Source organism: Cyrtonyx montezumae, unplaced genomic scaffold, assembly GCF_038088225.1.
Source record: "Cyrtonyx montezumae isolate F1298 unplaced genomic scaffold, pur_monq_1.0 scaffold_0, whole genome shotgun sequence".
NCBI classification, from domain to species: Eukaryota; Metazoa; Chordata; class Aves; order Galliformes; family Odontophoridae; genus Cyrtonyx; species Cyrtonyx montezumae.
In genome coordinates, this window is record NW_027071824.1 from 20,197,698 (window position 1) to 20,220,581 (window position 22,884).

Below are 22,884 nucleotides of genomic sequence, written 5' to 3' on the forward strand. Positions count from 1 at the left end.
CAAGGTTGTTTGAAGAGACTCATTTTTTTTTTTTCACCTCTCCAATTTTAAGCTAATGGAATGACAGTGCATCTAAAATATTAAATGATGAGGGAGTTGTAGTGTAATAGTCTGTGAAATGCATGATGTTATTTATCTTGTTTTCCTTCAAAACAAGTTTGTGTGGCCATCTGCTTCACAAACAGGCTTAAAAGCCTTTCCTTGCCTTGGGTCAAGGTTTGTGACTCTTGAAACAATATGGAGAGGTGAGGTTCAGCCACTTCATTTTGCAGTTGCAGGACCAAGGGCAATTGCTGTTGGTAACACCCAGCAGGCATCACTTCAACCCCACAGTAGCAGAGGTGCACCTCCATGAGCTACCATTTAGCTTGCTAGGGCTCATGCCTCCATATTTGTCAGTGCAGGGCCCCTCCTGGCAAGTCAGCATTCCTACTGCCCAGACCATGGGCTGGTGGGCAAATCCTTTTAAAGCAAGCACTGGGATTTTTGTCTTCCTTCAGTATCACTGGAACTCTTTGTGTTTTTTGTTAACTTCAAGTATGGAATCATAGTAAGGTTTGAATTGGAAGGGACCTCAAAGCCTACAGAGTCCCAACCCTCTGCCATGAGCAGAGCTGCCCCTCACCAGCTCAGGTTGCCCAGGGCTCCACCCAACCCAGTTTTGGATGCCTTCAGGGATAGAGCACTCACAGCTTCTCTGGGCAGCAGTTGCAGGGCCTCACCACCCTCTGAGTTAACAATTTCCCTTTAACATCTAACCCAAATCTTCCCTCTTCTAGTTTAAAACCATTCCCCTTGTCCTGTCACCATCAGACTATGAAAGAACTCACTTTCCAGCTTTTTTTTTAAATTTTTTTTATAAGCTCCCTTCAAGTACTGAAAGACTGCAGTGAGGTCTCCCTGGAGCTTTCTTTTCTCCAAACTGAGTAATCCCAACTCCCTCACCCTAATTTCATAGGAGAGATGCTCCAGCCCCCTGATCATTTTTGTGGCCCTCCTCTGGACCCACTTCAACAGCTCTATGTCTTTTTTGTGCTGGGGACCCCAGGCCTGGATGCAGTACAGCAAGTGGGTCCCCAGCTGCAAAGCAGAGGGGGACAATCAGTAGGCTTATCCTTGTTATGAAGTAAGCTGCCCCATGGCTGTAATGCATTCAGCAGCTCTAGTTGAGGTCATGGTGAAGTGTGGATAGAGCAGGTGCTGCTGCAAAAGGACCAGAAATGGCTGTAATGTCATTTTATTGTTCATACAGTTTTCTATTTTTGAGATTATTATATTCATGAAAATTTTTGATTTTACAGTTGAATGAATGAAAAATCACTAAAGCGTCAACAACTTATTGCTTTTCATAATTCATTAAATGGCAAAATATTCTGAAAAAGGTTCATTGTGGATGGATTTTTGTTTTCAGAAACTCTAGAATGTACAAAGCTAGAAAAGTTATAAAGAAGACACACAAAAGCAGAGAAGCTAAACAGTTTTTTTTCAGTAATGATTGCTGTCACAGAACTGTCATATTTTTATGATTTTGAGACTAAAAAAAAGAATGTCTTAAAACAAAATACTGAATAATTTCCTGGATGTGGCTGGTGTGATGGTTTTATGTTATGTTGCTGTGTCACTCCAGCTCTCTGTTACAGTTGGTGCTGTTGGGTCCTACATTACAATCTGTCATTGTACACAAAAGGAAAAATGTCTGAATAGCAGTGATGTGCAGCAATTTCCTGTCCCTTTGATCTTAAGTTTTAAAATGTCTTTTTATTGTTTATGAGCATTTATCATCTGTCTGCTACATCAAGATTACCTTTGGCAACCCTGGTATTCAACTCCTTATATGTGAGCACTAAATCCTGAGTTTATCTGATAGAGAGAAAAGGAACCTGAGGTGGATTATTTCTTGTGATCTTTGTTAGAAAGCAGTTATATGCAAAACCAGACTGTGATACTGGGGGAATCTGTTTCTGTTTGCCATAGCCTTATGTTATTATTCTCTGTGAGCCATTTGGAAGGTGAGTTTGGACTGTCGTTGATTACTCCAATTAGTGCTCACAGGCAGTATGGTTGAAGTCACATTAGAGGGAAAGTATGTGTCACTTGTTAAAGGCTGCGTGACTAGTATGGAAGGACCTTAGTGCATGTTCTAAGGTGTATTAAATTGCTGTACTTATCAGCAGCATAAATACCACTGTCACTTCTCCAACTGCTTACTGCGTGACTGTTCCTCGAAGTGAGGCAGTGGTATCATGCATTTTATTCACAACAGATTGAGCATGAGGCAATTATCAGGAAGCCATGTGATGGTGAATCTTATTCCCCAGGTCAGGAAACTAGGAACAGGTACTCTGTGACAGATTGGGGAAGAGCTTTCCAAAATGACCACAGTGCCTGTGCAGATACACAGTGGAACATCTGTGCAGCCATCAGGCGGTCATTTATACACATTAGTGAGAGCACTGGTTTTGTGCAGCTCCTGTGGGGTGTGCAAACACAGCACAACTGTTAGTTTGATGGAAGCCTGTCTTGCCAAATTTTATTATTATGGGGTAACATACAAATGGGATGAGATGAAAAAAACCTAAGAAGGCTACCTGTGCTTGTGCTTTAGTAATGTGACTTGCAAGTATTTCTGCTGGGGTTAGTCTTCTGAGCAGAGGATGCTGCAGCATGTTTCCTCTCTGTAATAAACTCTATTACTGCTTTCTACCTACGCTGTCATAGTTGGTGAAAATGTCAAAGGCTTCAGTGGTGCAAAAGAAATCCACTGCTGAGCAAGAGGATGATACTGAGCAACATAAGTTTTGTCTTCAGTACTGTGTTTGGGAACACAACAATTCCCAGAAATTTATGGTTTTCCTCCTTTCATTTACATAATTTCTGTAGTTGGTATTTTTACTACAGCTGTTGACTCACCCAATAAATGTTTTCCTCTATAAATGTATAAATGATTAGATATATGCACCCTAACTGTGCTTTCATAAATAAAGTTCTTGTCATCTTAGAAACTTAAACAGTTTTAACTATAAAATAAATGAGTATTTGGGAACGTAATTGATTTCCTCAAGACATAGCTGAGTCGTATTTCTTGGTGATTACGTAGGATGAGCAAATTCTAGGAGTTGAAAAGACACAAGAATGAGTAACTTCTTTATGAAAATATGCAGAATCAGAACAGGAATGGACATATCTGCTTTTTTGGTTTATTTCTTTTAGAGAATTCCACTTAACCATTATATGACCGATTTGCCTGTTTAAGATTAATTTGGGTACATTTAATATGTTCTACTAATACTCCACGAGTTAAATGTAATATATCCAATTTAGAATTTGTTTTTCTTCCCAGATTTCTAAAATGTTTGCATTTCCTCATTTTTTGTAAATTTTATTTTCATTTTATTTTCAAAGACAATGTCCTTGACACCTTCTGTAGTATGAAAATGTGTTGATAATGAGATCGTTGTTCCTTAAGTATTTTACTGAGTTCAAGTCTCAGTGGTATTCTTCTCACATTTAGTTTTTTTGATACGTGATGGTACTACTGAGCATTTCATCTCTTTGCTGTAAAATAGCCATAGCATGTTCTTTTACTGTTCAACTGTAAAACAATCGACTTGGCAATGCCTAGCTTATTATCTGTTTGATGTTTTCATAGAATATATACTTTAGATTGGGGTTTTGTGCTTATATATATTTAATGTTAGCAGATGACTGCTTATTCATTTATTTGGCAATATCATTAATTGTTCAGAAGAAGAATTTTATCCCCAAGTCTCTTAGTTTTTCAGACAAACCTAGAGCATCTGTTTGTAATTGTCTTGAACACTGCCAACACAAATTAGCATTTGTAGATCAGTTACAGACACTTTCAAAGTTCATGAGTTTTACAAGAATGATTAATACCAAACTAATGCAATTATACAGATTTCCACCCCAGGTTTCTGGAGGCTTTGTGAACGCAAGCTTTCCAGTTTCCCAGTTGGGTGGGTGATGGAATTTCTGCTGTCTCTTTTGGAATGAGGCTCTGCCGACTGTCACCTAACTCATGGTTTATAGTGGCGGATGCAGAAAAATAATTTTAAAAGTGTGTATGTTGGGGCAGGGATTGATCCTTCAGCCTTTGGCCTATTAAACTTTTTTTTTTCCTCTGAATTATTATTATTCGTAATGAATGCAGTGATCAGCCTTGGTGTTCCTTCTGCAGAAGATGATACTTTCTCATTTCATTGGTTTGGGACATGGTTTGATTTAGAAAATACAGAAGGCTCATGGTTTTCAAACAGGTGCTGCTGGCATTTCTCTTACTCTGCATAGCATAGTATAACTCTTAATTTTAACACTATTATTTGCAAGCTGCATCAGTTCTGCTATATGTTAACAAAACCTCTAGTGCTTGTCTAGCTTTTACCCATCACAATAAACCTTCACTCTCTCCCTTTACTAACAGGGAATAACATATTTCTCATTTTCTTGTACCGTACCCTACAAAGTCTCGTTCCATGGTCGTTGAACTGAAACAGGTAATCTGATTTCACTCATGACCCATTGCTAAAGCTATAGTACAGTGATTAAAGGCTCCCATTTCTTGGCCATGGAGAAAATGAGATTTAACTGAAAATTTATAGTGATGTAAACGTAATATTTTCTGGAGCTTAAAAACAAAACCAAGAAAACAACACGAAAAGAACCCCAGCCATTTTAGCTGGATAATCATGTAAAGTCCACAGACAATGCACTCAATTTATAATTCTTTATATTAGCTTAAACCTCCAGCAAGTGAGTAGATGGCCATCTCTCATGACAGATATTATGACTTTGCAGCTCCTTCATTTTTCATCATTTAGTATAAATTAATGTGGTAAGGAAAAAAAAACCTGAGAATCCATGGCTAAGTGTATGGAAATGCTGTATATTGGAATTCTCGTCACTTCTTTAAAAAATAATTCAATTAATGGAAGTAATACCTTCACAATTTAAAAAAAAAAACACCTTGTTTCTTTCTCTCCAAGTAAAAGCTGTGGTCAGTCTCTAAAAAAAAGGAGTAATTTCTGAGGGACACTAAGTTTTTCTGAAGCTTCCTTAGCTGGAATATATATTATGTAGGTGTTGACTATAGTCAGAAATGTAGAAATACTAATGAAGGACATAGTTCGTGAGGGAGGGTTGCTGTTTGCAGACAAATCTCAGTGCGTGTATGCACATCTTAATCTGTATCATTTAGTGCTGCTGAGGTTTTTGTTTTCAGTACTGCTGTTAAATGCCCCTTCTACTCAAACTGTTAACAAGGAAAGCTTGTCTTGATGCTAGTGATTACTTTGTGTTCTAAAATATAAAGTACTCTTCAAGTTTGATAGTTTTTTTCTTTTTTTTTTTTTTCCCAAACCTTCGTTTTGAAGATCAACGAAAGCTTGAAAGTTATTCAGGTTTTCCCTACCCGTCTAATTGATATGTAGAATAGGTGGGGGGTGCATTTAGGAATCTTAACTGTAGTGCTCTTGTCTGTCAAATTATAATTACTTCTTTTTTCTGAAAATATGTAGACCTTACCATAGTTGTACAGGCATTTCTTTTGACTTTTTATAATCTTGATTAAATGGAGAAGGGAAACTAGAGTGACTAATATTTGAAACTGAGGAAACATCTATTACATTTTTAACCATAGGATGTCACCAGAGTACATAGAGTACTTTGTGTGATAAAGCAATGTGGAGCTGATTTATGGCTATCTTTGGCTGTTTATTTTGGAGTATAAGCAATCCAGATGTGCAGAGGCTTTCTGGGATCAGTCATAGCAACATCTTGGCCAGTTCCAATATAGAAAGCCACTCTGTCCTAAAGGGTTGACTGGAAGTGGGAGTGGAGTTACTGTTGACAAGAGCTATTTTTATATTATTTTACTAGAAAAGTCTGCAATGAGATTTTATGAGCATCCAGTTCATTAGCATCCAGTTCATTACAAGAATGCTTTGGACACTGCATATGCCTCACATCTCAAATGACCTCTGAGTACAGAAAAAATCGGATGTTTTCTCTGAGGTCTATGTCCATATGTGGGTCAACATTTTTCTCTGTGTCATCATCTTTCTCTGCTGTCTGATAGAATATGCTTGCATTTCTTCCTGTTTTCTTGCTTTTTGGGTTCTCCAGCTTTTAAGTAAACAGACTTCATGAGTAAACTTCGCTACTGTGTTTTAATAATCTGTATTTATATATTAACTTATGTGAGTTCTCAACATACAGGTAAAACCAGGTGAAAAGGAGAACTTGGCTTCTATCCTTGCCAAGTTTGAAATGTTCAATAGACTGTCCATCATACTGAGCCTCACTGTAGCGCCATGTTGGTATGAGCTCTTTGCTTGGAGTACTTCAGTTTTCATTCAGTACTTTTCAGACGTGTTCCATTAGGAATGAGAGGCTTTTTGGATGTTTTGGTTCATATTTGGAAATGGAAGTGCAAATAAGGGGAATATTTAAAATGAGGATTACAGATTCTTTAAAAAATGTGAAAATTATCCAGAAAATATAAATATGGGCAAGAAAGCAAAGAGAGAAGAGCTTAGAAAGAAAAAGGTTCGTGAAAGTGTTACTATCTGAGAGGGTCAGAGAGGTTTAAATTTCACTGAAAATTGCAGATCCATATAATCCAGGAGGCAAATGCTAGCTGGAAGAAAACATTCACAATAATAATGTGATATGTCAAAGTAACAGCATTTTTCTTTTTTTTTTTTTTTTAGTGGAATGCAACAATGCACTTGTCATTTTTAAAAGGAAACATAAAAGATGGGATACTTGGTAATTCAGCCATATTGGATTGTAACCACATATTCAAGGAACAAGGCTTTCAGGGTATTGCATGGCAATTCTGAGGGGTCATGTTTTTAAGGTGTACATATGACCTTTAAATATTGTGAAAAATAATTGTAGTTTTCCTCAGTGTTTTTCTTCAGTTAAAATTCCAAGGTGTAATGAAGGCACTGTGTGACTGACGTTAATCTATGTAAGCCTTAAATTTGGAGAGCATGTTGGCATGCTGTCTGCAGACAAGCACAAAATAGCCTTGATTTGAGAGAAACAGTGTTAAAGTAGCTTTGCAGAGCAAGCAGGTTTAGGAGACGTCCCATGTAGTTACCTAGTGCTTTCAGTTTTGCATCATTGCTCTTAGCTGGGGATAATCACAGTACTTGCATGCAACTGTTGATTCCAGTTGTGGTAGCATTCATTTTGTTCATCAGCCTCATTGGTAAAGTGGTTGCATGAGCATGTATGCATGTGTAAACTGTGGAAGGTATTTAATGTTAAAACTAGTCTATATTCTGGAATAAATAAGGACTCTTACGGGTGACATTGAAATCTTCTCCTGAATTATATTTTCAGGAAAAGGGGACAGACTGTGGCCTTGTACTACTGAAATTACTTCTGAAAGCGCCTCTTGGTTTTCTGTACTTGTACTTTCCTGCATTGGTTGGGATCAGAGGTAAACATCAAACAAAGAGATAAAATTCAAAAGTAAATTTCTTGCCTGCCATGGCCATATTATTAGCTGTTTGTTCTTAAAAGTTCCTTCATTCATTTTGTTGGAAAAGATGGCATTTGAAACTTTTCATCAGTTACCAGCTCATCACTGAGTTATATGAGTTTCTGTTCCTGGTTGCTTATTTCAGCAACTGTAATTTCAGAAAGATATATACATAGATATGACTGTAGACAACAATGAAGCTTTATTTGGAAATCTATTTGAAAATTTATTTGGATCAGTGGTTCTTCAGAAGAATCAAATTATGGGAGATAACCAAACCATGGAACAATCAGTTAGCTCAAGTAATATGACGTAGCACATTTGTAATCTACTTACTGTAAATTTTTAAACAAACAAACAAAAAAGAGATAATCCACATGTAAAGATAAGTTGTTAAGATGTGAACAGAACTGAGGTTCATTCTAAGCTGAAGGATCCTCTCTCCCCTCATCTGTCTGAATTTTGGTTTTTGCTTTGCAGAACATATCCAAAAACATTTTGAGGTGTTAAATACAAGATAACAGAAGTTACTGAAAATTGCAGCATTTGGGGTGACACCTGAGATGTTAGAAGTCAAAACTGAAGCTGTGTGATCTTTATTTGGCGTGCCAAATAAACTGTACTGTGTTACTGGGTGGTGTATATTGTGTATATCAGCACATTTCCCTGAACTATTGCCACAAACACTTTAGTTATTCTGTTTTCTTTCCTGGGCAATGCAGTACCACTTCTGAAGCATTTTCAAGTATAAAGGAGATTATGATTGTATTTTGGTTTTTTTCTTAAATGCAAGCTCTCTCATAGTTTTCACTTGAATAAGCAAGTGTGATGGTTAGCTGTGGTTACTGCCTTTTAATTGTCAGTGTTGAACATTCTACTTACCTCTTGCAGCGCTACTTCTCCATAGTGCTGCTCTTATGTTAAAAAAGTAATTCATGTGCTTTCTCAACATAGTAAAGTGTGCAAGTGGAAGGTATGGGGCATTTTTGTATGACTTTGTAGGACATGAATTTCAAACACTACTTACACGTTTTTCTTGAGTAGACTCAAAGGGTGGGGTGGGACCCTACGCTTGTGTAAGGAGGAGATCAAATGGCAGGGCAGCCAGCAGCTCCTTGCCTGCCAGCCTGTCTGTAACAGCAGAGTGTGTTTGAGGACAGGGGAGAAGGGGAAGCTGCTCGGGAGCAGATTGAGCCACGTGACAGTGGGCCTTGGGTAGGTGCCCAAGTGCTTACAGATCTACCAAGTAAAAAATGTAGTCTGTTTTCAGCATCTTTATTATTGGAAGACCAAACTGTGTTAGCAAAACGATGAATGGCGTGTTTGCTTGCTGTGGATATTGATTACTTTCAATCTGTGATGGGTCTGATATGCACACACTCAGAAAAATCCAAGCCAGCATCACACACTTGATGCGTTCAACTGGATAAAAGGCCTAAGAATTTGTTCAGGAAATTAGTTCTACATGACATGCATCCGAAAGAGCACCTCTTCTGTAACATATATTATAGAGCTGGATTGTTAACTGAAAAGTGGTATCAACTACAAAAGTGCAGTAGGGAATTCATGTGAGATTGGCTTTTCATCCTGCAAGCTGTGGCAGCATCAGAAGTGTGAATAAACTGTAGAGTGAGGAGAGGTGAGCACAGCCTGGTAATCAAATACTGTTATATCTTACATTCATCTGGTGAGCAGTGGCTCAAAGTCAAGTGCCTGCAATCACCAGAGAAGCATGGATGCATTTCCATTATAAATTAAGCAGCCTAATTGTATTTGCTTGGGTTTCATTGTGTTTTATAATTGTATTAGGCTCTTCACCAGCAAACAAAAGTGCTTCCGTTCACTGGGTTGTTGTTGGGATGCACTTATTAACTGCTCATCTGGTGCTTTCAGAAGGGGAAGGCTTTGCATATTGTAAGGGTATGGGTGTGATGCTGGTAGGATCTGACTGTGCTGGCATTGCCAGGGCAGCCTTTGTAGTCTGTGACTCAGGTGAGTCATGCTGGCTGAGATGCAATAGATAGTATATTTGACATTGACTGGTTTTAGTACTCTGTAACATTAATAAAATATTGATGACAGGAATAAAATAGGCAAATTGTCTCTCTTTTTTTTTTTAATGTCCTAACATGCATGAATCATATATACATGAATACATTAATCTTATTTTTGAATTCTTTATATTCAGATTAAGTGTGTTGCATCGTGCTGTTTTACATTTAAAATGCCATATTGCAAGATTAATGGATGCTATAAGTATAAAGGATTTTTTTTTTTACATCTGGGAGGGAGAGGACTGGAATTAAAAAAGACTATTTCATCAGTAGTTGCACTGTTCAGGTCTGTAAGTGGTATCCTACATCTACTCATCAATCAGAGAAACCCCAAAAGATGAATGGGTTGTTCATTTGTTATGCAGTGCCAGCAGGGAGTCATCTTATTCAAATAATCTGGCTGGTAGTGTCAGTCTGGAAAAAAACCCAGATTTTGAGTGATAGTCGTTAGATTTTTGTGTGCATTTGTTACTGCAGCATTATTAATCGTTTGCAGTGGAAGATGCAAGGAATATAATCCTGTGAAGTACTGAAACTTCAGTGGGTGCAGAAGGAGCTTAGTGCTTTGTGGTGAAAGGTCAAGGTGTGTTTGTAGTTTATTGAGGTTGTCAGGTCTATTCTGATGGAAGGATGTGGAATCTGTTGGAGAGAGTTCTTCCGTACTTATGGGCATCCATTCCTTTCAGATCTCTCTCTGGAAAGTTATAATTACTCTGCTTTGGAAATCTGTCTTCTGCATGTTATTCATGGGCCTTTTTGGTGCTTTAATATGTATGTCACTGAAATTGCTAATGCTGTATTAGCCAAGTCCTAACTCATTTTGTTTTGATGGATAGCATTTAGAACAAAAAATCCTGGTTTTGCAAATGTTTTGCTCAGTCATTCTGAAGGAAGAGATGACAAAGAGAAGTTTGGTGGAGTCTGCTAGATATACAATTGTGAAAATAAAGATGTTTTCTGGAAAAGGAGGAGGTAAAAGATCCCTCGTGCTCTTTTTGATTCTGTGAAGCTGCATAGAACAGAAGTATGGCAAAGAGCACGGGCACACTGCAGAGTGGCAGAATCGAGGCTTACAGCTGTGCTGGTGGACAGCTATGCAGCATACCAGAGCTCTAACTCTTTTATTTTATTTTTTTCATTTTCATTTCACAGTTTGTAGGCAGATTTTTTGGTGATAGCATTGCCTATGATTAATGTGTTGTGAAAAGTTCACTGACGGTTTTATAGGAAGAACAAAGCAATGACTAAAGAAGTTGAAATTCTTGTTGTGTCATCGTTCAGTCATTTGAAATGTCTAGCTTCAGCAAAGTGTTCACCTGTGCTGTTAATTGCAAAACTTCTAGAAAGAAGTTGTGGGTCATTTATTAAAATGAATCTTTCATGTCTTTGATGAAACATGCTGCTTAGTGTTTTTAAAAAAAGGTGCATCAAAACTTGTCTTGGTGAGAATTAAGTTGTGTGAGTTGTTGGTGAGTATTTATTTATGACTGAGCTGTTTCTGATATCCAAATCACCAAGCACTTCCAAGCAACATTTCCACTTGTTTTTTGTTGCTTTGAGTAATTATTCTATTTCGGTGTATTTCTTCACCAAATGACTCTGACGACAACTTCAGATCTGGAATGGGCAGTATGTGATCCTCTGATAGACTGGTGAAAGTCATTGCTCCACATTAAAAATGAAAAACATGGCAAAATGAAGACTTCACACTTCTTTCTAACTCCTTGTTATCCTCAGAAATTATACCATAAAATTAAAAACATACTATGCATCTGCAAGGCTTTAGGTTCAATTTACAGGAATCTAAGACTTTTCAGTCTCCAGAACAGGCTTTGCAGGTAGGAAGACAAAGGCAGGAAATAGCAGAACATGTGCTTGTATCTGAAATACTTGTAAATTGTATTTCACCTGGTACTCAGCAGGAATGCCTACGAAGTATCGTGGGACAAAATAGTGATTTTCATGCAGTAACTAGTCAAGGAATGCTACTTGATTGTAATGCATAAAGTACTTTCTACAGAAAATTGAGGAGAGAGGAGCATCAAAATCTTCATCTCCTTTCTACTGCTCTGAAGTAGATCTTTCTGCTTGAATTAATGTATTTGAGGTGTAAGATGTCCTCTGCGTACGTTTCACATTTAATGTGAATGTATTATAGACTGTTTTTTTGGTTTTTTTTCTTCCAGGTACTTTTGGGTTTTGTTTGTTTTTGTTTAATATTTGAAAACTGCCAGTTATGTAAGAAGGATAAATATAAAGCTCTATTTATACTCATACCAGTTTTTTTTTTTTCTTAACAGGAATGAACATCTGTACAGATGCTCTCAGTGCAAGGTTGCTAAATACTGTGGTAAATCATGTCAGGTAAGATGAAGAATTATGACCATAAAGTACAGAAGAACAATAATTATTTGAATCCTTTATTTACTGGGTCTCCATGAATTTTCCACATTGGCACACCTCTGTATTTTTTTGTTTGTATTTATGGATAGGGAGATTATTGCCTTGTTTTATTTTGATTATTCTTACAAATATAAGATTATATTTAGTGAGACAGAACTAAGATGAAATGTGTAGTGTTTGCCTGTGCTTAGTTAGACGGAGAAGGATTCTGCAGCTTTTGCTGTTTGCAGAACCTAATTTGCAGTGAAGCCATTCGTATTTCAAGGGTAATTTTTATTGTGGAAAAGTGTATATCCCATTTGTTTTAAGAGGAAGAGAGATTTGAGAATTTGCCCAGAAGAGGTGTGCTTGGGCAAAAGTGTATCTTGAAGGATGGTATTGAGAAGGTGGAGCCAGGCACTTTGCAGCAGTGCATGGCAGGAAGATGAGGGACAGTGGAAATAGGCTGTAAGAAGAGAGGTTCAGGTGTGTAGTAAGGAGAAACTTTTTCATCCTGAGGACAACCAGGAATTGGAACAGGCTGACTAGAGTGACTGTTCCATTTGCATCTTTGGAGGTTTTCAACATCCCACTGGATGGGATCTGACCCCACAGTTAACCCTACTTTGTGACTTGAGAACTCCAGAGATCCCTTCCAACTTGAATTATCCTATTATTGTGGTGTGTGAAACAGTTTGGAAAAGTGTTCAACCCTAAAACCTTAACTGTACTATTTGTCTGGTATTGTAACTGAAGCCCGTGCACAGAAGTTGGCAGAACTTAGTATCAAATAGTCATTCATGGGTAGATGATGGCATAAGGTGACATTTGGCAGAAAACTAGGCACCTGAAATTCAAAGCATGAGGGTTGCCTTAAAAAAAAAAACCTTTAATTTCTGCATGATTTCTCATAGGTTTGTATGGTTATTTCTGTTTGTTTGTCTAAGTAATCAAAAACGAAGGAAGATAATTAATAATTAAAAAAAAACAAATAGTGATATTCTATTGCAGATATAAGAATTTAACTTTTTAATTCTTTGACCTTCAGATGGTGCTTTCACATCCTCTCACAGAGAGTGTTTTTGTCGATCTTTTACAATGTGCTGCTGGAAACAATTCTGCCTTAGTATGATCTGTAATGTTCTCAACATGCCAAAACCCATTCTTTTTGGGATTAAAACATATGCAGGGGGAAAGGAGGAAGATGAGACATTTTGATTCATTGTACAGCAAATTTGTGCAACGTACATTAGGTGCTTACTGTAGCGTCAATAATAGTGCCACAAAGAGATTTATTATAGGAAATCGCAAAGAAAATATGACTGAAGAATATAGAAGACCAGAGTTATTTGTTAGGTAACTTTAAAACAAATATGTCTCAGGAGAGTAATTGGCAAAGCTTCTGTTGATGACTCTAATATGAAACGAGACACTACAGTCCCTATGCTGGCACTGACCTGCACAAGCAAATTTGCAAGATCTAATGCAACAGCCTCTTCTTGCCTATATGTAATAGCAACAAAACTAGGAAATGGAGTTTCATCCTTTGGGAGAGCAATTAGGTGGATTTGCTTTGAGGGTTCACACTGGATAGCCTCAGGTCATCTTGAATATTACTGTTGGTTTTTTTGCTTCCAGCTCTAGGGTCCTTATGCTTGAAGCCATCTTAAGTTTCTTTACCTCCACAGCTGTAGGTATTAATTTCAGGGAGACAGGCCAGTTCTGCTGTAAGTAATCAGCACTTAACATGCTGTGTATTTACAGTCTCACAGCATCTTGAGCTGCTAATATGTTATATAAAATTAGCGTGTGATTCATGTCACCCAGTCTCTTGATAGTAGTTAGCAACAGAATAACTGAAAAAAATTGTTTTCTAAACAAAACAGTGAATTTATTGAGACTGACAATTCTGTGCAAATGATCCAGATAAAACTGAGACAAAGCAGATCTGTTTTCAGTTGAGTAGTGTCTCCTAGTTCATATTTCCTTCAATAAACTGTCTAAACTACTGTGTAGCTCTGTGTTTTACAGCAGCTGTTACTGGAGCTCTCCTTGGCCAAGGCAAGGGCTTTGTGCTCTTTCTTAGACTCTGTAGCTCCACTGCGATTCATTAGTATGTGCACTTACAATTGAACTAATTGCTGAACAAAATAAACAGCAGGGTATTGACTGAAATTGCAGTTTGCACATTTAAAAAGTGAATATTGGCAAAGCAGGATTATTTTATTTTTGTAAATACAGACCAGCTAAGAAATGTGAGTTGAGCTGTTAGATTTACAATTTATACTTAGCTGCAGAATTATTTCATTAATTTTTAATTTGTATTAAATAATTCCCATGGTACAAAACACTTAACTGAGGCTTAAGACTGTTAGCTTTATGGAGTTTTCCAATTAATACAGTCAATGGAATCAGAATTGAAGTGAAAATCTGAAATAAAAAATGAACTACAATTAAACACCTCCAAAACCCATATTAACCTAAGTAGCTCAACTAGATCTGGGATAAAGGTACACTCTGTGTATGAAACTTCAAACTACATTCAGCAGGGGATATCTGTTTTAGGATGGACCAAAATTCCTTGCAGAGGAGTTGGACTAGATGGCCTTCAGAGGTCCTTTCCAATTCTAAGGATTCTATGATCCTAAAATGAGCCATTTTTAAAGCTGAAAATATCTTGTAGAAATCTTCACTTTGTTTTGTGTATCAAACGGTTAATAAAAAGTGTCTTTGTGCTAACCTACAGGAGAAGAAATACACTTGAAAAAACATTTAGCATCTTGGAATTTACCTTGAAAAATGTTATCCTTCAAGGAGACTGGTGGGCAGAGCAAGAAGTTCTGAACAAAACAGTAGAGGAATTGACATTTCCAAGTTGTAGACAGTGTTGAAGATGAAAAATTTCAAGCATATTGTGTCAAATTTCAAAATTCCCTGTTACCACTTGGGCCATTTGAAGCTGCTTGCTTTCACTTTCAACACTTGGGAAAAAAAATGTATTAGAAATGTAGGACTGGAAAAGGTCCTTTGGGCTGATATTTATGATTGAGTTCTCATTTGAGGATCATATAATAGACAAAAGTCCAATTATATGTATGTTATAGGTAGGCCTTTTGATTTGAAATGTGTTTTTGAGTTGGACCTCATTGACTTTTGCCCCTTCTCAGCACTTCTCTGCTGCGGCTCCTTTCTCACTTGCTTATGCCTAATTTCCCAGTGCTACTTTCTAGCAGTGTTGGTCTGATGGGTGCCCCCCTAAACTTATGGAATGACCACATCTGCTCCACCTAATAATCACTGTTGTGATCTCCTGGCACTGTTTATTAATTTGGTGCATCCTACAGTTTGGGGATGAACAGTAGGATGCCTGCACTAATCTGCAGGCCATACTCCTCGTATTTTTTGATTCTCTAAAGGGGCGGAGGGAAACTTTCATTTCTTAAGCATTGACAAAGGATGCTTCATAGTGTTAGAGGGATGCTTTTGAGATAGGGATAGTGTATCTCATTGAGTGAAAGGACATGCATCACTATTTTGGCAAAACAGCCCAGCTAAATACCATGTGAAATATTGCAGACAAGTGGAGGTGGTCTTTACCAGTACCCTAAGCCAGCAGGAGGTGATACTGGGACTGTATGAAGTGAAACAAAGCAATGCAATGGTGTTTGCATGCTGGTGGCTCGGGTGGTCAGGTTCTCACTGCTACCAGCAAACAGCTTGGTGTTGCAGTATGTTCTGAGATGTATGGGCTCTAACTCTTTCTACTTGGATAAAGGTTGAGGAATTGCAGTTGGAATATGTTAGGATTGAAGAGTCACTGATTTGGGAGGAGGTAGAAGGAAGTATTTTGTTTTTGATTTCCTAAACGCAGCGAAGCCTGGAGGAGGAGCGCTGGCTACTGCCCTGCAGTATTTATTTGTCTTCCCTTGCTTTCTTCTGGGAATGTTCAGTTCTAACAAGGAAAAAAATTGGAAAAACTGGAAGCAGTGCCCTGACAGGCAGGGAGCAGGATCAGACCAGGTGAACATACCTCTGCATGGTGGTATCTGTATTCATGCCATTTATGGGATATAAAAACTCTGTCTGGAAGCCAGAACATGTGGAGCTCAGAGTCGTGGTACCAAGATAAGCCCACCAATAAGTATTGTTAGAGACTGACTTTAAAAGTAGATCTCTCCAGGGTCACAAAACTTAACAGTTCTGTGTAGTTCTGTAATTTATTTGTTGTCTGAGGAGTAAGAAGAAGTACTGCTGAATCTCATAATACCTGATGCATGTGGAGCTTTGCCTCCTCCCTGGTCAGCAGGGAGGAAACGAGCAGCAGTCCCTGCTCCTGCACCCCTCCTGCAGAGGGGTCGCACGTGTTTCTTCTCAGCATCAGCTTCTGCCAAGCACTGCTTGGAAGAGAGCATCTGCTCTCAGTGTTGTTCTCATAGGGAAATGCAACCCTGAGAAATGTGGCATATTATGCTGGGTGGTACTGTGTATTTTGTCTCATTAGGACTTTATTGGTTGGGTGAGCTATTAATCATTTTGGTGTCACATTCAGCATACTAGAAATTCTGTGCAGAATTTATGTAAGGAATGAAAATCGACAGATAAAGGCTTGTTCCAAAGAACAGTTTTAGTTTAAGCAGTAGAAAAATGCCCGTGTAATTATATTGTAGAGAATGACATCTGGATGTTTATAAGTGTGACCTTGTTACTTCTAGAGAAGAATATTTCTATTGAGCAGTAGATTCTTGGCTTTTATTTGTCAGACAGCGTGTGACACTAACTGTATTTGAATTAATGCCTTCTTGGTGTCTTTTTTTTTTTTTCTCTTTCTGCATTATGGATACAGGAAATGAAATCACAAATCTCCTATGCATCTGTAAGAAATAAAATATACCATTTATTTATTATATGTAAGCCAGAGGCAGGGGAAAACCCACAGCGAAACAGAATGAGTGCTACTGATGCTGAAGCCTGGCCACCTGAAATGTTTTCCCTGCTTAAGTGCAGCTTTAAAAAAAACAAAATTGCACAGTGGCCTCTATAATCTTTATAACTAGTGTGTCAGTGTCCGTAGCTGTGATGTGCTCTTGTTCGTATCACAGATGTTCCTTTTTTTTATTGCTGAATGTATAATTGCTTTGTATTAGACGTGTTATCATTTCCTATGTGGCAGTTACCTAGTAGAAGCTGGTTTTCTTGAGGTTTTTTTTTCCTCACTGCATTATCTGTGAGAGAATGTCACCTTCAGAAGCTCTTGGTTATTCTCATCTCTTATCGCTGTAGTATGTTTATTGTGTTCTGTTTTTCCCATTTGCTTATAAAAATGTCTGAAAAATAGCTCGGTGTCTTCAGATCTATATTGTGAATATACAGATAAACTAACTGTGCAGAGGTGTACTGTATGAATTAGATGAGCTTGAAGATTTTGTAAAGTATGAACAGAATTTTGGGCTTAGAAAGACAGAAATCAGGAAAAAAAAAAGGTGGTCAGACATTGCCTCTGTCTTCCACCATGAGTTCCTCTTTGCTGAAGACTTGTTGTCTGTACTTCATAGTAACTTGGGAAAAAAAAACAAAGGAAAAAAGGAAGAAAAGGTGTATTTCAATATATAGGGAGTTTCCCTCCCTTCCCTTGTCATTCCATCTCTTCACTGAGACAGTTTTTCTCATTGTTGTAATAGCTGACAAGTAGTCCATTTAACAGAGTGGCAGGTTCAGATAGTATGTGCAACTATAATACTCTTAATTCCTTTTTCCTTTTTGGTAAGTTTTGGTTGTAGCAACCACTCCTGATCTCTACAGTTTGGAGATACCATTGTCAGTCCTCCCCAGCCGTGTGTGTTAGTGTTCAACAAGGTCAAGCCTCTTTGGGAGCAGTTTATGCTTCATGGGAAACTTAACTATTGCTGTAGAGTGGAGCAGCTGTGTTTTGGTGATGTGGGTACTCCAAAGGACTCTGTGTTGATTTCCGAGTGAACTCTTGCCTAGAGTGTTGTGAGGGTTGGCAGAATTGGGATAGCAGAGGGAACTGTAGAACCCTTTCTAATCTTGAGAAGTAGGGAGCTCCCTGTCTTCTTTCCGCGGTGAAACAATGTGTGTATATAGGAGTGTGTGTGTATATAATATATACCACTATATATATACGAATAATAATAACATGCTGTTTTTCTTTTTCTTCCATTTATTTATTTATTTAAATTGATAGAAACAAGCTTGGCTGGATCATAAGCGGGAGTGCAAGTGCCTTCAGAACATCAAGCCTAATTTTCCTCCAGACTCTGTCAGACTTTCTGGCAGGATTGTTTTTAAGCTAGTAAGTGACGTACTTTTAGATACATTCAGTGTAATAGTTTCAGGTTAATACTTATTCACTCTACATTTTTAATGTAATTAAGAGCTAGAGAGCTGAAGTGACTGGGATTGCTGAACAAAATTGGACTGCATATTGCATTAAAAGATTACTGATTAATTTGCAGAACTGTGAGAAAGTTCAAGAGCAACTGAAATGGACATAATTAAGCTCAAGAGGTCTGTTTATGAAGTTTTCATTCCTATGACTGTTGTAGCATCCTAAACTTATTTCTGCCTGGAGGGAGAGCGCTGTTCTTTGTTTGATACTATTGAAGTTATTGGTGCATCCATTAACTTCAGTTGGAATGTCTTTTTTTTTTCTTTCTTTCTTTTTGATGTGTGAGTGGTAAAGAGAGGCACACTCTTTGTTCTTTCTTTAAAATGCACCATATAATCCTTCTAATGTTGGATTCTCTTAATTGGATATGTTTTTCCTAAATATTTCTTGGAAGTCCTGGGTTTTGACATTCCCACAGCTTGATTAATTTACACAGACTAAATTTTCTGTTAGGTCAACAGGCTTATGACTTTATTTATTTAATTATTTATTTTGCTGACCCTACCACAGTGCTGTCTTTCTTGAATAAAAATGTATGCATTTGTGGGGATCTGAATGATAAAATGCAATTTAATATCTTCATTTATACATTGTTGGGAACAGTGTGTGCATGATGGTTTTTAAAGGGCAAATATGTACCTAGCAATGCAGTGCATTAATTATAGTCTCATGAAATCTGAGACTACTAACCTCATAAATTGCTTTCAATTACAGTATGAAGGGCCAAAGTAAATTACTAAGGGCAAACTGCCAAAGTCAAGAAAATATTCTAGTAGGAAGTGTCATAACATCAAAAATTAAATAGTATTTTATGATAGCTTGCAGGAAGTATAGATTGACCAGATGTATGTTGATGCAGTTACCCTTACCTAATTATCTTACAGGCATATCACATTGAATAATCAATTTTGTAGAGTGTTTTCAAGATAAAACATGCTGTGTAAGTGTTAATTATCTGTTTTTCTCTACAGCTTAGGCAGTCGGCTTGCCTTTCTGAGAGACTCTACTCTTTTTCAGATCTTCAGTCAAGTAAGTAATTGCCAGCCATATTGCAGGTAGTGCTTCCAAGTTATGTTTTACAGAACAGCGATCCTATCTTGCTGCAGTTTGCCTTCTGAGAGTCTGCTAATGTAGAATAATAGAACATGGCAGGAAAGTCTAAAGTAAAGGCAAAACTGACTAAGTTTAAACCTCTGTGGGAAAGAATTAGATGCTCAAAGACTGAGGCGAAAAAATTATGTATTGTACAAGCAAAATTTCCACCTTATTGAGCCGTAATAGTTTTCTTCGTTTTACTGTGTGCATTTTGCTGATTCAGCTTTTAAAGTTAACTGAATATCTGCCTTTTTACATACTGTTTCAGTACAAATACATATATGTATTTGTGGTTTTATTATTTTTTTAATAGTATTATTGTTTAAAGCTTCAAAATAACTTCAAGAAAATGTAAGTGCATCTAAAATTTAGACATGGTACATGTTTGCTTTGAGCATGACTTTTTAAAGGAAAAAAATGTTTTTCTGCTTTCACAAGTTTCAGGTGCTTGAATAGGAAACAAGTTTCATTACAGTCTCTTAGGAAAGCTGATATTGATATAGGATTTGTTTTTTCTAGATTTTGCAGTACTTCCAAATTTGAAGACTTTAAGGGGAAGAAATACTTCCTTAGTTCATTCGTGTGTCTTGTTTGAAGGGATTTTGTAGAAATTAGCATAGAAGTATTTATTATCTCACATTTTTAATGTTACTCAGAAGTTTGGATTTAATATAGCTTGAACTGTCTCTGTTGTTTTTCATTTAGAATGGTCCAAAAGAGTGCTGTGGTATGAAGTGATGACTTGTTGTCACTGTCATACTTTTAACATATACTCTGTTGTTTCCTGACACTTCTTCCTTTTTACTGCACAGTTTACAGATCACATTGATAAAGATTTGAGATTTACGTTCCTTCAGTATTGGTAGAATGCATATGAAAGTCAGTTTTTTCATTAAAGATCTAAGTATACAGGGGAAAGAATTTAATTTAATCCTCTGAGGGAAACAATTTCTCAGGAAGCATCTCTATGATACAATATTGTATTTCAACACTGTAATCTTTTCTAAGTCCAAAAGATCTGAAAGTTGTTATTGTCACTACCCTGTCCCAGTCTCTTTGAAGTGTTACTTCTTCAGTGTTACTTGATATAGTTGGATGATGATTTCCAGTGTGTGTGACCTGTATTCTTTTATTCAGTTTATATTCAGTCTGATTAAGCAGGAGGTGTGTCTGTGTGTATTGTGACTTTCATTAGTTTGGGTTTATTATACAGTTTGTTTCTTATATGGTTCTCCTGGCTTACTGTGTGTTAAGGTGATTCAAATGATATAGATATCAACTTTGCTTACACTTAACAAGACTCAGCATGCATACTAGTGTTTGCGTGCAGTGCAATTGGAAGATTTTTTGCTACTTTACTCATATCCGTATCAGAGTTTTCAGGACTGCATAATTAAATCCCAAAGCTTCATTTAGAAAACTTTCCAACAGCCTTTTGTAATGTTTTCTCTCCCACACCCTAGTTCTCACCATTAAAAATGTTTCTTATAAAAACACAATTAAAACATTCATGTATTTTTATTTCACTTTGTTTTGTTTTTTCTTTCTTTTTGCCTTGGTTTCACGAGGAGTTGTGAAAACCAGGTCTTGATCGTTTGCCATTAAAGATCCCATGGGACTTTTTGCAGAGATCATTAGCTCTTATGTGCTGAACAGAGTCCAGCTTGAATAATTGTATTCTGTTCCTGCCTCTCAAAATTCTCCCTAATGTTCCAGTTGGATTTGGTATTCTTTTTCTTATGACCTAAACCTCAGTGTTCGTTTATGCTGTGTTGCTCAGATTATTGCTGTTCTCTGTTCTAGAGGTACTTATATTTGCTAATAGCAAAGCAAATCTTGCCTTCCTCTTTATAATAATCAATTTTGCAGGATGTTATATAGTTTAAGATGAATAATGTGAAGAAAACTTAAAACTCACTGCTCTCTTAAAATAACACATTGAAAGAAAAGGCCACTTTGTTGTCAAAGGAATATTACAAAGCAAGCAGAACAGGATGTTTATGACTTTTTTGTTTTTTGAAACTTGAGTTTTCCAGTCATCCAAAAGCTTGCTACTTTATTTGAAGACCCAGTCCTGATATACAGGATGCTTTTCAATAGCAGAGGTTTTGCAATGTTGAAGAGAGCAGCATATACATCTGCATTTATGTCCTTGTACATGTAGGCTTGCACAATCACCCTCAAATGTCCACGCTGTTAAGACGCAGAGAAGCAGTTATAGAAAAGCAAATCCTTCAGTTACATACTCTTTGTGCCAGTTATCACAGAGCTCATCTCTGCGTTCCTTTGGATGACACAGGCTTTCTGAGGAGCTGAATCTGAGTGCTGTGGGAGAGCTTGCCTGTCCTTCCTCACCCTGGTGGAGATCAGCCTTAGGCCACCCATAATATCTGGGGCCCCTGCCTGCTCTGTGTGTGGCCAACTAAGCCCAGGCATGGGTTTTAGACAGCAGTGCCTGACCCCTAGAATGAGAGCAGGTCTTGAAGAAAGGATTAACTTACACTGGAATGGAAAACAAGTATTTTATAATAGCAGTGCATAGCATGAAGATTTGTACTTCTGCACTAATACAACTTGTGTTGGTACGATTGCATCTTTTAGCTAACTAGGGTTGTCCTCAGTAGCTCCAAATGGGTTTTCAGGTAAAAAGTCCCATTCCAGACTGCAAGGAAATGGTTGCTGTTGCTTGCCAGCTGATTCCCTTGGAAGGCTTCTGGCTGATAGATAGCCATGGTTTGTTCTAGTAAACAAGACAGCACTCAGTGCTCTGCCAGAAAGGAGTCATGGGAGATCACAAAAGCAGCTTAGCAGTGTGGTGTGTGTAAAGTGGAAGCTCCATCACAGTCAATTTCACTGTACTCTGGCATCAAGTTGACACTCACGTGTCATCTGCTGAGGACTGCACTATTCTGCCAGCCCTTTTAAATTCAGTTACTGAACACCAGTGCAGAGTGAATAAACGTTTCTTCAGGGCACCTGGTGTTTTACATTTGAAGATAAATCTGGATCATTGTTGTAATGTAGAAACATGGCTCTTGGTGGGTGCATCTGATCAGTGCTGTTTTAGGAGTTCTGCTGAGCTTCAGCTGGCACAGCTCATGAGGTTGCATTCTGGCTGGTGACCTCAGCTGTGGGCTTGCCAGAACAGGGTGTTGATACTATGTATGTTTCCCAGGCTTATGACCCAATGTCCTATGATAAAGCTGCTGTCTCACAGTGTGGCTTTCAGTGTGGTATTCAGAGCCCTCAGCTCCATAAGGAAATTTTGGCTACCATTTATTTCTCTTAAACTCTGCAATCCTAGGAATATGGTTTCAGGATGCTCACACTGACTTGGCCTTCATCCTTCACCAACTTCAGCACTGAACTCTGTGCCAAAGATCTCTATCAAAGCTTCCCCAGTTTTCTTTTTGCTTGAAGATCTGACCTTTCTCATA

General features: G+C 37.6%; 1 protein-coding gene across 1 annotated transcript in view; it reads left to right on the plus strand.

Annotated features, from left to right (window-relative positions):
• Positions 1-22,884, plus strand: part of SMYD3 (SET and MYND domain containing 3) — a 340,366-nt gene that overhangs the window by 21,606 nt on the left and 295,876 nt on the right. Inside the window, exons 2-4 of the mRNA XM_065729621.1 lie at positions 11,865-11,928; positions 18,149-18,256; positions 19,324-19,381. Coding sequence (XP_065585693.1) covers positions 11,865-11,928; positions 18,149-18,256; positions 19,324-19,381 — 230 coding nt within the window. The remainder of the gene's footprint in view (positions 1-11,864; positions 11,929-18,148; positions 18,257-19,323; positions 19,382-22,884) is intronic.